This window comes from Lissotriton vulgaris, chromosome 5 (genome assembly GCF_964263255.1).
Source record: "Lissotriton vulgaris chromosome 5, aLisVul1.2, whole genome shotgun sequence".
In the NCBI taxonomy this organism is placed as follows: domain Eukaryota; kingdom Metazoa; phylum Chordata; class Amphibia; order Caudata; family Salamandridae; genus Lissotriton; species Lissotriton vulgaris.
The window spans coordinates 730,701,479-730,716,706 of NC_141693.1; the positions used below are offsets into that span (position 1 = coordinate 730,701,479).

The following is a 15,228-nucleotide window of genomic DNA, read 5'->3' on the forward strand; positions in this document are numbered from 1 at the left end:
CTGGGAGACCTCAACTTCCACCTTGAAAAGATCAACGACCGCAACACCGCCACCCTCTTGGACAACCTCGCCAACCTCGGACTTAAACAACTGGTCACTTCCCCCACCCACATCGCAGGTCACACACTCGACCCCATCTTCACCTCCAGCAACCATGTCTCCTTCAGCCACACTACGGATCTCCTCTGGACTGACCACAGCTGCGTTCACTTCACCTACAACAAGCCGAAACCCATCATCCACCTCCAACCAACTCTACAAAGAAACTGGAACAAAATCACCACGGAGCAGATCTCCACATCGCTCCTTCAAACCTCCCCAGCCCTCTCTTCTAACGCCAACGAAGCCGCCTCCAACCTCACCCTTTGGTTATCCAACACCGCCGACACCTTAGCACCACTGAAAAAACGTCAACACAAACTTGGCATCAAGAAGGCCTCATGGTTCAACGATGACCTCAAGAAGTCCAAGAAACTGTGCCGCTCCCTTGAAAAGGCCTTGAAAAAAGACCCATCCACCAGCACCAAGGACGCCTTCAAAAGCGCCATCCGTACTCACCACCAACTGATCCGAAAAGCCAAGAAAACAGCACTCAAGGATCGACTTGACAACAACGCCCACAACAGCAAGGAACTTTTCAACATCGTCAAGGAATTTTCCAACCCCTCGGCCAACTCCAACGACATCACCCCCTCTCAAGCCCTCTGCGATTCCCTAGCCTCTTTTTTCCACAACAAGATTGCTGACATCCACAACAGCTTTGACAACCAACCCAGAAGCCAACCCACCCTACCATCAGCTGACCATCTTCCCCTCGTTAACACCCTTAACGCCTGGAACCCAATCTCCGCTGAGGACACCATCCGCCTGATGAATTCCATCCACTCTGGATCCCCCACAGACCCATGCCCTCACCACATCTTCAACAAAGCAGACTCCATCATAACTCCGCACCTCCGAGACGTCATCAACTGCTCCTTCAACTCCGCTACCTTCCCAGAAGACTGGAAACACGCTGAACTCACCGCCCTTCTGAAAAAACCAACAGCAGACCCCACCGAACTCAAAAACTACCGCCCCATCTCGCTTCTTCCATTCCCGGCCAAAGTCATCGAGAAAGCTGTCAACAACCAGCTCGCCGCCTTCCTCGAAGCCAACAAATCACTCGACCCCTCACAATCTGGCTTCCGAGCCAAACACAGCACTGAGACCGCCCTCATCGCAGCAACAGACGACATTCGAACTCTACTGGACAATGGAGACACAGTCGCCCTCATCCTCCTCGACCTCTCTGCAGCCTTCGACACAGTCTGCCACAGCACCCTTTTACAACGCCTCAGAAACATCGGAATCCAAGGAAAGGCACTGGAATGGATCACCTCGTACCTCACCGGAAGAACCCAGAGAGTCCGCCTCCCACCATTCAAGTCCGAGGCCTCTGAAATCATCTGCGGCGTACCACAAGGATCCTCACTCAGTCCCACCCTCTTCAACGTATACATGAGCCCCCTCGCGGCCATCGCCCGCCAACACAACCTCAACATCATCTCTTACGCGGATGACACCCAACTGATCCTATCTCTCACCAAGGACCCCAGCACCGCCAAAACTAACCTACACGAAGGAATGAAAGAAGTCGCCGAATGGATGAAACAAAGCCGTCTGAAACTGAACTCAGACAAAACAGAAGTCCTCATCTTAGGTAAATACCCCTCTGCATGGGACGACTCCTGGGGGCCGGAAGCCCTCGGAAATGCACCCATCCCGACAGACCACGCACGGAACCTTGGCGTCATCCTGGATTCTTCACTCTCAATGAACAGACAAGTCAGCGCCGTATCCTCTTCCTGCTTTAACATTCTTCGCATGCTCAGAAAAACATTTCGCTGGATCCCCTCCGAAACAAGGAAAACAGTCACCCACGCTCTAGTCACGAGCCGACTGGACTACGGAAACACCCTCTACGCAGGTACCACCGCTAAACTCCAGAAGAAACTACAACGAATCCAAAACGCCTCAGCCAGGCTCATATTAGACATCCCACGCAACGAACACATCTCTGGTCACCTTAAAGACCTCCACTGGCTACCCGTCAATAAGAGGATTACTTTCCGTCTGCTTACCCACGCACACAAATCACTCTACGACATCGGACCAGATTGCCTCAACTCTCGACTGTCCTTCTACACCCCCTCCCGCCAACTTCGCTCTTCCAGCCAAGCCCTCGCCACTGTACCTCGCATCAACAAGACCACCATGGGAGGCAGATCCTTCTCATACCTGGCTGCCAAAACATGGAACTCACTCCCCGCTTACCTTCGCCTCACCCAGAATCACCTAGCGTTCAGAAAGCAGCTTAAAACGTGGATTTTTGACAAATAATCCTCCTCCCCTTCCTAAGCGCCTTGAAACCCTCTGGGTATGTAGTGCGCTATATAAATTTTATGACTTGACTTGACTTGACTTGCTGCCAAAACTTCACATCGCAGCTTCACTGCTCATCAGAACCGATGCACCGCCTTAACTGTATAACGCATCTTCAATGCGGGTCCATGCAAAGCTGCGCAACCAGAATTTAAAGTACTCTGCTAACTGGGTCCCTGAAGCTGGCCCGCACTCCATCGTGGTCGACCTGAACTTGTGACTTTGTCCCAGCCTGGTGCGACTGAATAATCCCAATAGCACTTTGTGCTTTTTAGAGCTATTTTTCACTATAAACTTTAAAAATCAATATCTCGGGCTCTACTAAATAGATTTTTGTCATTTTGGTCTTGTTATATTTATTAAACTGAGTTCAAGTCTTCTAACCTTGTGTGGGATCTTTTTGTGTGGTGTTTTCACTATTTTACTATTTGAAGTGTTACAGAAAAAGTTTACACATTGCCTCTAAGTTAAGCCGGACTGCTCAGCGCCAAACTACCAGAGGGTGAGCACAGGTTAATTTAGGGTTTGTATGCCCTTTACTCTGACTAGGATTGTGGTTGTTGATTGACTAGGGCTCATGCCCCAGTTAAAAACTAACCCATTTTCTGACAATACCTAAAAGCCAACCCTGTGATTTTGTTAGTAGCAGAGTTGTTATTCACAAAATGGTTCTGTACATCTACCCCTCAGCCGTTATACAACTATGTGAAGTTCCAAGTCTCCAACTGCCTTTTTATTTTTTCACTTGAAATGATCATATCAAGTGCACAAAGCTGTTTAAAACAAGCTTTTTCACAATATAAAAATAGTAATAATGTTTCAGTCTCCATAGCAGTTTAGGAACTTGAGCAGATCCAACATGAATCCAAAACCCGTAGGAAATGGAGGCCACATAAAGCTGTTGCAGCACGATTACACAGTTTACAGATTTGGCAGGATTAAATAAAAGCACTATAAAAAATAAGGGCATTCGTAAAATGTGCAAGTACAACTTATACGCGGACATTTATCATCGATTCTGCACAACATTTAGCTTTATATTTTTTTCTACTTGCAATTTGATTTTAATAGCTCTTTCGTAAATTATTCAGCGCTATGTTTTAAAGTGTTTCACATGTTTAAAGCGGTTCACCACTTCAACCTGTAATAATTGGCAGTTTTCAGGTAATATCTGAAAGGCGCCCTTACTCATTACAGGGTGTAATCAGAACTAAGAATTGTCTGTAAATCAAAAATATAAGGGGAGAGCAATAGGGATGCTAAATGGAATCCCTGATTCTGACTATTTGATAGAGGTGTTTTGCCTGTAAAGCTTGCAGCTGATCCCATAAGGACCAAGTGTTAGAATGAAGAGCAATCAATATTTTCAGCGATTCTGCAGGGATTTCGAGGTCAGCCATTTTACACCACAGGGTGACTGTATCAGCCATGTTGAAAACTCTTGTAAAATCTGTCACTGCAGCATACATTTCCTGTCCTTGTCCTACCACATAGTTCTCGAAGAGCAATTACAATGCATAGACACCATCCAGTGTGAATAGATTCAGATGGCAGTCTATAAAATACCCATATCTTTTAACCAAGTTGGAGGTGGTTCAAGAACTGATACTCCAAACAGTTTATCTGGTGCATCAAAAAGGGCTCTCTGACTCTACCTTTGCAGCTGTGAATGAGAGCCATTATTATGAGTGAGAAGAATAATTCCTCCCTTCCAGGACTCGGTGAATTTGCCATTACTGTAAGAAGCAGCAAATGGGGGGGATGGAGAGGGTTCTAAAATGTTTTTCACAAGCGTCAATATTTTGTTTAAGACCTACAATAGGTAAGCCATTAGGATACTGATGTGTTGATGCTCTTACACTTGTTATAGACTTTTTGTTACCAGAATGTGGAGGGATGTAGAATTTAGAAAGAGGGGAATAAGTCAACGCTCTTTCAGAAAGATGCTACAGCTAATGTACATGTTCAATCCTGCATTCTTTCGTAATGGAAACTTATTTTCTTGGTTATTGAACCAGAAGGCCTAGCAACAATTTGTTTCGACAGAACTCCCTTGCATTTCAATTCAAGGCAGTCATTGCCATTGAGGTCCATGTTTGGGCCTCATAAACCTCTCTAGCTGTTGGGCACAAACATCACAGATATCTTCAAGATGCAGAATTTGAGTAACTCTTCTGGCACTGAAGATGTGATATTGACCTCCAATGAATCTATTTAGAGTCTCACAACAAAACCTTACCTCATTTGAAGTATGTACACTTTCTTTATAAGGCCTGTGTCTACATTGAGAACCTTCTGACCAGCTTTTAGCCGCGTAACTAAGTGGTAATCAACTTCTCATAATTGTCAATACCATCCTATTCAAGCAAGGGGTGGGATTGGTCCATTATGGAGATAAGGTCTAGATTTAATTTTGAGGTGGAATGAGGTGAGCAAGTGATTTTAGAGTTATTTTTTGTTACAGCTGCCAGTTCTCCATCCACAAACGGCCACAAAAGGTAGGATCCATAATTTCCTGTCTTGCTTTCTCACTGTTTTCCGATCTTTCTCTTCCTCCTTCTTTTGCCCCCTTTTCAGCCTTTCTGTCTAATGCTCTGGGACAAAGTCTGATGATGAAAACGAAATCTCAGCCCCAAAAAGGATCGTCCATGCTCAGCACCTGAATAAACGAAGCAATATGAGAACCAAACAGTGCTTTGATATAGTATGCTTTGTTAATATTTATTGTAAGCAGACCAGGCATATCAAAGATTCTTGGCCTTAAAGCAGTTAGAGAGAACATGTCTACACAAGTGGCAACCAGGGAGGTGCAATGTAAACAGCCAGGTTTGAGAAATTATGTGAAAATCAAAGAGATGAGATTCTCTTCCAAGGTGAACTGCAGTGCATCCCAATAATCTGCTTCTGCCAGTCCAATGGCATATCCTATCATACTGTTTAGACTAAACGAGGAAACATCTAATGTAGACCAAGATTCACATCTCAAATTAGGACCATTTTGGTACCAATTACATTTTCTTGCTAAGACAGTTGCACACCAGCATATAAAGTTTTATGGACAAGACACATGGCTTTAAAAAGCAAGCTTTGGGCTGTAGGAAGCCAGTGTGAAAAAAGCAAAACAGAAGATAAGAATTCAAACTATTGCAGGCCCTTTATGAGGCTGGTTGTTTTATTGCGCATCAACTGAAGTCAATGAATGGCTTTAGCACAAGTGCCTAAATGCTGTTTTCATAATGGAGGCAAGTTTGCTAAAAACAGTACCCTCTGTGACTTGATGCTGGAAGTCAAGATACGAAAAACAATAGTTTTGGCAGGGCTGTCAGCCTTTTGACTTTGTAAATGCTTGTTTTGTCATGATTTTTGTAAAACTTTTTCGGGGAGTTGCTGGGATTGAGGCCGTATAAAAAAGAAACAATGCTAAAATCAAAAATATTTTTGGGACTCAAAACTGCTACAGTAGTCCTTGGCATTGAAGGAAAATACTTCATTTGCCAATGTGCTATTTGTGAAAGGTCTGAATGCTCTCACTCATGTTGAACTTAACCAATCTCTGAACCTGTTACCTCATGCTGTAGGGAGTGGAAGAAAACTGTGAACGATTCAGCAACAGATTAATGGATCACTAAAAGGCCCCACAAGTATTAGTAAAATCAAAAGGTGTTGGCTAACATGTGACCTAAGAAACAAAAGTTTCCTTAATGAACTGATAAAAGGAACCACTACAGCATTTAAAGGCTTCTCAAGAGTAAGCTTGAAGTTAACAACCAGCCCAAGATTGTTTGCAGGTTAAGCTTGCCCAGGACAAGTGCCTTTTGTACTAGGCAAGAAATTAGTCTTCGGCAGATGATAGTTCAAGGTGAGAGTGCGGCTAGTCTAAAAAAGTTTATTCACATTTACCATCTGGTCATAAACAATCAGCCACCCTTAGTGAAATTATTGAGAGCTATTCAGGGGCGTAGCTTGGTCAGTCAGACTTCGGGGGGGTGGAGTTAAGAGCTTCAGATTTTCTGGCATAGAACGTTTAAATACATACAAGCAGGGTGTATGAAGGGGGACTAAGGGGCAGTGGAAAGGGAGAGGAATGCGGGTTGGTAGGAGTGCTAAGAGAGAAAATGCAATATTGTGTAAAGTAACCAATTTATTTACGACTTTCAAAACAGAGTGAGACAGTGTGTGCGTGTTTTGTCTGTGTATATGCAAATATCCTGGTGAACTCTAACTGACCTCCCAATACCTGACTGAAAGCACCCGTAGTCGACTATTTATCAGAAGATTCATTTATTGGGGGGAGGGGGTAACATCCCAAACACCCCCCCGTGAAACTACACCACTGTAGATATTACAGTTGATGGCAACACATCCATCTTTATAAAATTATTGATATTGTGTGTCATATTGATAATAATAACTTGTTTTATATAGAGAGTGATATCACCCTTCTCCCATTCTGGGCATAATATATAACAGATGTTACTGTTATCCATTTGATGATCCTTAAATTTACCAATCTCGGAATGATGGAAGGCTGGGTGTGCATTGCTGTCATACATCAAGATAAATGTCTCTTTGATCATTGGAGGAACAATCAATGTCTGACAAAAATATTATGCAATAATAGAACAGCAAGGATAAATTAGAGAGCTTTGAGGAACTTCTCAAGCAATGGATCTAGGGGTGGATTATATGCTGGTAATGTGACTGACCCGACAAGAAGGATTCCTTTTATTTTAATGCAAATCCCAGCACTCTGCTAGAAGGAGGATCATCGGCTTTGGTTGGTGGAATGGACTAAAGATGCCCTCAAAGAGTACATAATCACCCTACATAAAAAGTACTCAATCCCCGGGACTCTGTGTAAACAATTAGATATTTCACCATGGCACTCATGAGGTTGAGGGTATCATCCCTGTCCACAGTTCACAGAGATATGACATGGTAACATTTAAAAGTGCGTATCCGGGATTGTGTCACTATATGTCTCAAAAGTCAAGCAGACATCATCAAACAAACAGTCTGGAATTACTTTTGTTGTGGGACTGTAAAAGATGAGGACTGGGCAAAAAACAGTTTTTTTCCCTCTACACTTTTGATATCTTTTTTAAGCAAACTGGAGGTACATGGTGAAAACGTCTTAAAGAAATGTAGGTATATTTTGTTATAGATTGAACACCGTTTCTTAAACTGATTGGCTGACTCACATTTGTATAATGACCCTCCATGCATTTCCCAGTGCTAGCAGTAAGGGGTGTGGTCTCTTCAGGACTGCTCAACTCTATCTTTTCCTAACAAACGGTGTTAGAGCCATTCGGTCTTGCCTTTGTTACCTACTGGATTTGTAAACAGTTTTTAGCTATGCGGCACAACATCTGCGAAACAAAAAGCCTTTGGTGCGACTCCTCACATCCTTTTGTAGGCCTGCCGCACATGGCCAGACCAACAAAATGGCACAGGCAGTTTTTTCTTATTATTAGTTACCAATCCTAGTTGGATAGGTAACTAAAAACAAAAGAAAATGGGCCAAAGCATTTGTTTTTTAAAGCTGGTGGGCGATAGGAGTTTAAGCAACAAATGGAAGGAGGTGGATGGGGTACAGTGTTGCAATAGGGAGATGGTGGTGTGTGAACGGTAAATCAACATAGGGGAGGGTGGGAGTCACCAAGCCTACATCAGAGAGAACACAAAAGCAACCAGGTGGGTGGGAGGGTTTGAGGAAACATGAAAGAAATGGAGAAGGGTGGGACCATAAGCAACACAGTAGGTGAGGGAAAGCAACATGGAGCACATTAGGTGGGGGTAGCAATGGGGATTCGATGCGCCATGGGAGGGACAAACACAACATTTACAAGCTGCGACACAAATAAGAAGCAGGTAAATAAAAGTGACAAAGAAAGTCATTCGCTGATAAGCAATGGTTGGACTCTAAGTGCCTCTGTGTTCTTGGTAAGTCTCAAAATGCCTTAAAACACGAGCTGTCAGGTAGACTTGACCTAAAAAGCATATCATTTGCAAGTGTCATCCCCCCATCAGTAATATAACCTTTAGTGAGTGATGGAAGTATTATGTAATTATAACTTTACAGAGTCCATGAATTTTAGAATTACAGTTGTTCAAAATTTGGTTTCCTTTCTGTTCGGTGGGGTATATGGATTCTTGCAAATTCTTTTTTTTAAAGATTGGGAACTTTTTAAAATCTCAGCTGTGATTCTAACCTTTGCCTCAAATATCTGCACACTATTGTTTTATCTTTTATGTTATGGCTACACCAGGACATGGCATTTTAAGTGTCATTTTTTGGTTGCTATCTTAGGACGGGCTTTGATAGTTCTGTGGGGCCACTAGGACTAGCGAGTGTTGCTGTTTTTAAATGTTTGTCAAAGGAAGCAAGTACATAACAATTTGCGACTTCAATTACAGATACCATATTCATTTCCAACTTCAGTGCTGCAACAGATGCTCCCAACTACAAAAGGGGATGGAGTAAACCAACATAGCAGTACTTGAATCTTCAGTCTCAAAATCCCAGCAAGAAATAAAACAATCACATTAATAAATTATGCAGTAGGGTTTAGAATACAAATCACGCACGTTCTATGATATCCAAACTCTTTGAAACCACATGTCTTTCCTGATTCTTGCTACTTTTTTTGTGCACATAATGGAAAATGCCTGCTCATAAAAGTAGGAAGTGAATGTGTGTGCTTATGTTCAACAGAGTGAAATCACTTGGGTGAATCAAATACAGGAATGATTGGTTGAATAGAACAAGGTTGGGCACAGTTGTAAAACTCACCTAATCCCATTTTGGGAAGTTTCTGATTTGTAAACCTTGTCAATACTGTGAATTCTACTACGACACAAAGTATTTTTTAAGAATAGTCAAGTACTAATGAAAAAACTACTTTTTCAGAAGATTTCTACAACAAAATAAAAACATTTTCACCAGTAATCTTCACCAAAAAGTGATTAAAACAAATTTACACCATAACAAATTGATGCCAAACAAAGTTTTGCATAATACAGTAAGTTGCAACTATGCAAATAACCGTGATATGAATGTCAGAGTGCCTCTGGAAAGCAAAGGGCAACTTGGTCTCTACTTTTCTAATACCACAGTGGACGTCCTTCCCAAAGGGTGAGCAATAAACATATGAACCAAATCAATATAAATGAACCTGGATGGAGAAGCGATATACCAATAACAGCTTTTCAACATGGATACATTATGAATTGGTAACTCGTGGGTAAAATGATCTCAAACATTCTGCCCTAACCATTCACCTTAGGTGTCTACAGGCCTAATGGGCATATGAATTGATAACAGACCACCACGCTGCCCAGCATGTTCCTAGGCCAGAACATCCAATCAGAGAGCCCGATTCACAAAGGTAAACTGAGACGAAAGTCTAACTTTACAACTTTCGGTATTCACAAAGGGCATTTACGTTTGTTTGACAAGCTTGCGTTGCAAGTTAAATCTGGTTCTCCATCTGATCCAGTAAGACCTGCTCTCTTCAGAGATCAGGCCTTTATGGGACGCCCTGTTGTGTGTTCCCTTGTCAACCTCTCCCTGGAGTCGGGCGTAGTTCCAACTAAGTGGAAGCAGGCGGTGGTGTCCCCGATCATCAAAAAACCCTCTCTGGACCCGTCTAAGCCTGAAAGTTATCGTCCCATTTCGCTGCTACCCTGGCCGGCAAAGATAACAGAGGCTCACGTCAATCTGGCCCTGTCAGAACATCTAGCCTGGACCAACGCCCTCGACTCCACACAAAATGGCTTCCGTGCTGGGCACAGCACGGAGACCGCCCTCCTTGTGATGGTGGAACATCTCCGTGCGAGGTTGGATGCTGGGCAAACGGCGGCACTGATATTATTAGATCTCAGCGCCGCCTTTGACACGGTATCTCACAGCATCCTCCTGCATCGGCTTGAGGAGATTGGTGTCGGTGGCCAGGCGCTGCAATGGTTCCACTCCTTCCTCGACAATCGTTCCTTCTGTGTTGCCATCCCTCCCTTCAGGTCTAATTTCCAGCCTCTGGCCATGGGGGTTCCGCAGGGGTCCTCGCTGAGCCCCACGTTGTTTAATCTTTATGTGAGACCGCTGGCTGATGTCGCCAGGCAGTGGGGCCTAACTTTGGTCTCATATGCCGACGACACACAGCTGGCGGATACTCTCAGCGGGGACGCGGAACAGGATGCCCCCAGGTTCCAGGATGGACTGAAGGCGGTGGCTAGCTGGTTGACGGGAAACTGTCTCCAGCTCAATGCCACTAAAACGGAGGTAATGGTTGTCGGAAGGGGAGTGGAGTTGTGGGGTGACCAATGGTGGCCACCAGAGTTGGGACCTACCCCGACCCCGGTGTCGGAGTTGAAAAATCTGGGGGTCTGGCTGGACGCTGGCCTCTCTTTTGTGGGACACACCAAAAGAACAGCAGCCTGTTGCTTCGGCCTGTTGAGAGGCTTAAGACCTGTGCTCAAATTTTTTGATGCACCAACCAGACAGCTGGTAATCCAGGCTACTATCATCTCTCGCCTGGATTACGCTAGCTCTCTTCTGGTCGGGGCTAACCAGGCTGAGCTTACTCGTCTGCAACGGGTTCAAAATGCGGCGGCCAGAGCGATTGTTGGCCTGCCCAGATTTTGCCCGGTGGCGAGTGTTCTTCGCTCCCTACACTGGCTCCCAGTGAGGAAGCGTATTCTCTTTAAGGTCCTTTGTTTGAGCTTTAAGATCCTGAGAGGTATAGGCCCCGACATTCTGTCCAGCTGTATCTCCTTCTATGTTCCTGCACGCGCCCTCCGCTCTCAAGGTCAGGCTTTTGCTGTAGTCCCAAGATTTAGGCTCAGCCGGATGGGAGGTCGCTCCTTCAGCGTAAAAGCTGCACTTGCTTGGAATTCTCTTCCGGTTGATATCCGGTTGCTGGAGGACCTCATGACCTTCCGGAAAGCAATAAAAACGTATCTGTTTTAACTGTTCCTTTTAGTCTTCTTTTTCCTGTTGTGTTATGTTCTCCTTGTCTATGTGTCAGGTTCTACCAAATTGCGCCACCTAAACTTTTGGAACTACATCTCCCAGAAATCTAGGGAGGGGGCGTGGCACCATAAAGGTAGGGCGGACCCTCTACACGTTGTTCATGATTTTGTGGTTGCAGCGTTTGTTTGGTGGTTTATCCCTGGTGGAGAGCGGCGGCTCGTCTGCTTTTGAATCCGAGCCGGGAAAGGAAAGATATTGACTTTTCTCTTGTGAAGGCGGCGGAAGGGAAAGAAAAACGGAACCGCGCCTTTTGGTGTTTACTCGGGTTGCCGAGTAGCGCGTTTGTGAAGCGCTTTGCATTTCAAGAGCTTCGGAGGGTTTCCTGAAGCTAAAGTCCTTCCGAAGCGGAAAGGAAGGAGAACGAACCGGGAAGGGAGACTCCTTACAAGTACTGTGAGTAAATATGCTCCGCGTGATATTTAACGCGTAGCATATGTGGAAAAGCCTTGTATTCATTTTTTGCCTGCCTGTGAAAGGAACAGAGAGGACTGTACAGGCGCGGCGGCGACCTGTATCAAAGATAAATATTGCTGTGAAGAGGGAGCGGAGTGTATTAGGGCTTTAGGTTCTGAGCACCACCGCTACGAAGACAGGCACTAGTGTCTAGTTCATCAAGTGCCAAAGCGGAAGGTAGTGGGTCTTCTACACCTTACCGTGTTTGGAGTTGTGAGTACAGGAGCTGGTTTAGAGCGGAAGACGGTAGTAGTGTGCTACATCTTGCCGTGTCTATATCTGGAGTAAATTGGAGCTATTAAGGCGGAACGTTTTTATTCACTGCCAAACACTTGACTTTTGTTTTGTTTCAAGGGTGGAGTTCACTCAACATTACACGTTTATACTTTGAGCACGGAACACTTACCAGGCAGGGTACGTACTATCACAGTAGAGAGAATTTGGTGTAGGTGTTCATGTAAAAGGAGAGTATAACTGTTGTTATTGTTCCATAGGGACTATCTGTTTGATTATTCATATTCACACATCGGGGAGGAGGAGGAGTCCACTGCTTTCAGAAAAGGTGAACCCTTTAACCTATTTAGTGAGAGTGAAATGAGAGTAGGTGTTTCCGTGTGATCTGTGGTAACCCGTAAACTTGTGTTCTTGTCTTTCAGCCATCCCTTCCCTGCTGACCCTTTCCGTCCCCTCCTGGTTTTGTTCCTTTGTTTTCCCTCGCCCTATCCCTCGAACCCACTGTGTTTTTAATACCAGTGTGTTGGTGAGGTCGGGAGGTGGAGTTATATGTACAACGACCGAATCCTGCAGCGTGGTGCCTGACACTATGCGCCAGGATGCTCCTTGGCTGTAGTAGCTGTGCGCACAATAAAAAACTTTAACATAACATAACATAACGAGTAGTAAAGTTAGACCTTTTTCTCAGTTTTACTTAAGGTTTGGTCTTAAGTTTAACTGCGACTAGACTTTTGGTCTAAGTTAAACTGAAGACCAAACTTAAGTTTACCTGAGACAATGATCTAACTTTACTCGCAGATGTCTTTTGTGAATATCGAAAGTCGTAAAGTTAGACTTTTGTCTCAGTTTAGCTTTGTGAACCATGCCCCTTATGTGACCATGTAGCAGCATGTTCTGCATTCCAGATATACCATGAAAGGATGCTCCTCAGTTTGGATTTTCAGGACTCAAAGATGCTTGGGTGATATGGAAAACAAATCTGGAAACTCAAGGTGTCTGAGGGTCCATTTGGGCACTTGTTAGTGTATCTCACTTTATATGGCCTGCTATGAGTCACTCAAGTATACTTCACAGAACCCAAGCACAACAAGATGCTTCTGCTGTATTCCAAACAACAAAACAACTGGGATTTCAACACCAGGGTCCACTCAGAAACTCTTAAACTGTGGTTAAGTACGGTAAGAACTGTGCACCGGCTAAGACTGCATGCCGTTTATTCTAATACACTGTGATCAATTCAATAAAATCAAACACTGGAGGGAATCGAGCAGCAAGACCTTGGTGCCGCAACCTATCAAGCGTGATGTTTACTTTTCAACTTGTATTCAATGCATTGAACAGAAAATCAATTCATCAATGAGGTGAAGTCAATATACATACTTAAAATCTGTAATCATTGGTGCATTACCTTGTTTTAGGGGAAGTTGTGAGCCATTCTTCATGCTTTTCAAATGTTATTAAATAAGCTGCAATTTCCTGAAAAACAAAGTTGCAAAAAAAAGTTACATTTTGATCTTTCTTTTCATGTTGCATTAACTCCGATTCATTGAATGAACATACATCTATAGAGCAAGCTAATACTATGTAAACTGTTAGTCAGTCAAAAGTACTTTATTCGGTTAATTTAAAAACCACAAAAGCATACTATACAATACATGGAACTAAGTAATAAAACCGTGAATCACAATAAAAAATGTAAGACATTAAATGCATATCAAACAGTTAATTACATTTTTTTTCTTTTTGTTAAGAACCACAGGTCCAATTATGTAAACTGTCATTTGTAACAAAAACATCTCCCATCCAACTTACCAGCACACTCCACAAACACTGAGCACACAAAGCAATGCTGCTCAGGACAATGCAGCGCTATATCTTTGGTGCAATGGATCACAACAGACAAAGAGTAGACATTGTCGTGGCGTAAGATATACCTAAGGAAATATGAGGACGTTGTGTTTGTCCAAAATTACTCATAGCTAGTTACCTGCCAATGTTGGTAAAATTCACAGTCGTAGAACAAATCGTCCCATTTCAGAATAAAAAAGGAGTTGCAACACTTTATGTTTTTTAAACACATGGGGCCTTATTATGATGTCGGGTGGACTTATGTCCACCTGACACCGTTGCGGATAAGGTACTGCCCGACCTTAGGTCGGCAGTTCCGACCGCACTATTACGATGCGACCCCCCATAGGGCAATCACAAGCCTCCATTTGTCAATGGAAGCATGTGCGGCGGGTGGAACAGGCCCCCAGCACAAGCTTCCATTGACAAATAGGGGCTCTGAAGCATCCCTGCACTGCATGTCAGGCACCATGCAGTTCCTGTATCAATGCAAGAAGGGGGGACCAGGAGCCAGTTTAGGTCCAGTGCCCGTGCTCTTAACATGGAGAGTTTTAATCAAAAAGGGGGCACTGTTCTGGTCGAGGGGTGCAAATTGTCGCCCACTTGATACAAAGAAGGAGAATGAAAGGAGCAGAGAGGGAAGAAAACGGAAAGCAGAGAGGGAGGTGTAGGTACTCCTAGGGTTTTAGGACCCACTTGTGAGAGGGAAGAAAAAGATGTCTCTTGATGCCCTCACACACCCCGAAGGATGTCATACAGGACCACTCCACACACCTGCATGCACCGCACAGCTTTTTGTATAAAAAGACCTCCACCAAGTTGACCCTTCGGGAGATGCGTAGGGCATTGCAGCGCTGGCCCGACAAGGAGCAAAATGCCAGATGATGAAGCATGACATCCTTCAGGGTGTGTGAGGGCATCAAGACACAAGACTTGTTGTTCCCTCTCACAAGTGGGTCCTAAAAACCTAGGAGCCCCTACACCTCCCTCTCTGGTTTCCGTTCTCTTCCCTCTCTGCTCCTTTCCTTCTCCCTCTTTGTAACAAGTGGTTGACAATTTGCACCCCTCGACCGGAACAGTGCCTCCTTTTTTATTAAACCCATTCAGTTCCTGCCACACAGTGCAGGGATGTTGAGCAGGCCCCAGAGCGGAGGGCACGGAGGAATTGGGGCCCTGCTAGGGACCCATAAAGACACTTTCCAACAGCAGTTCCATGTTGTAAAGGCCGGCATGGACCT

At 44.3% G+C, this 15,228-nt stretch overlaps 1 protein-coding gene across 1 annotated transcript in view; it reads right to left on the bottom strand.

Moving 5' to 3' along the window:
* LOC147711448 (uncharacterized) overlaps positions 1–15,228 on the bottom strand; it is a 1,238,421-nt gene that overhangs the window by 614,192 nt on the left and 609,001 nt on the right. The window contains exon 3 of the mRNA XM_086919490.1: positions 13,551–13,618. Coding sequence (XP_086775616.1) covers positions 13,551–13,618 — 68 coding nt within the window. The remainder of the gene's footprint in view (positions 1–13,550; positions 13,619–15,228) is intronic.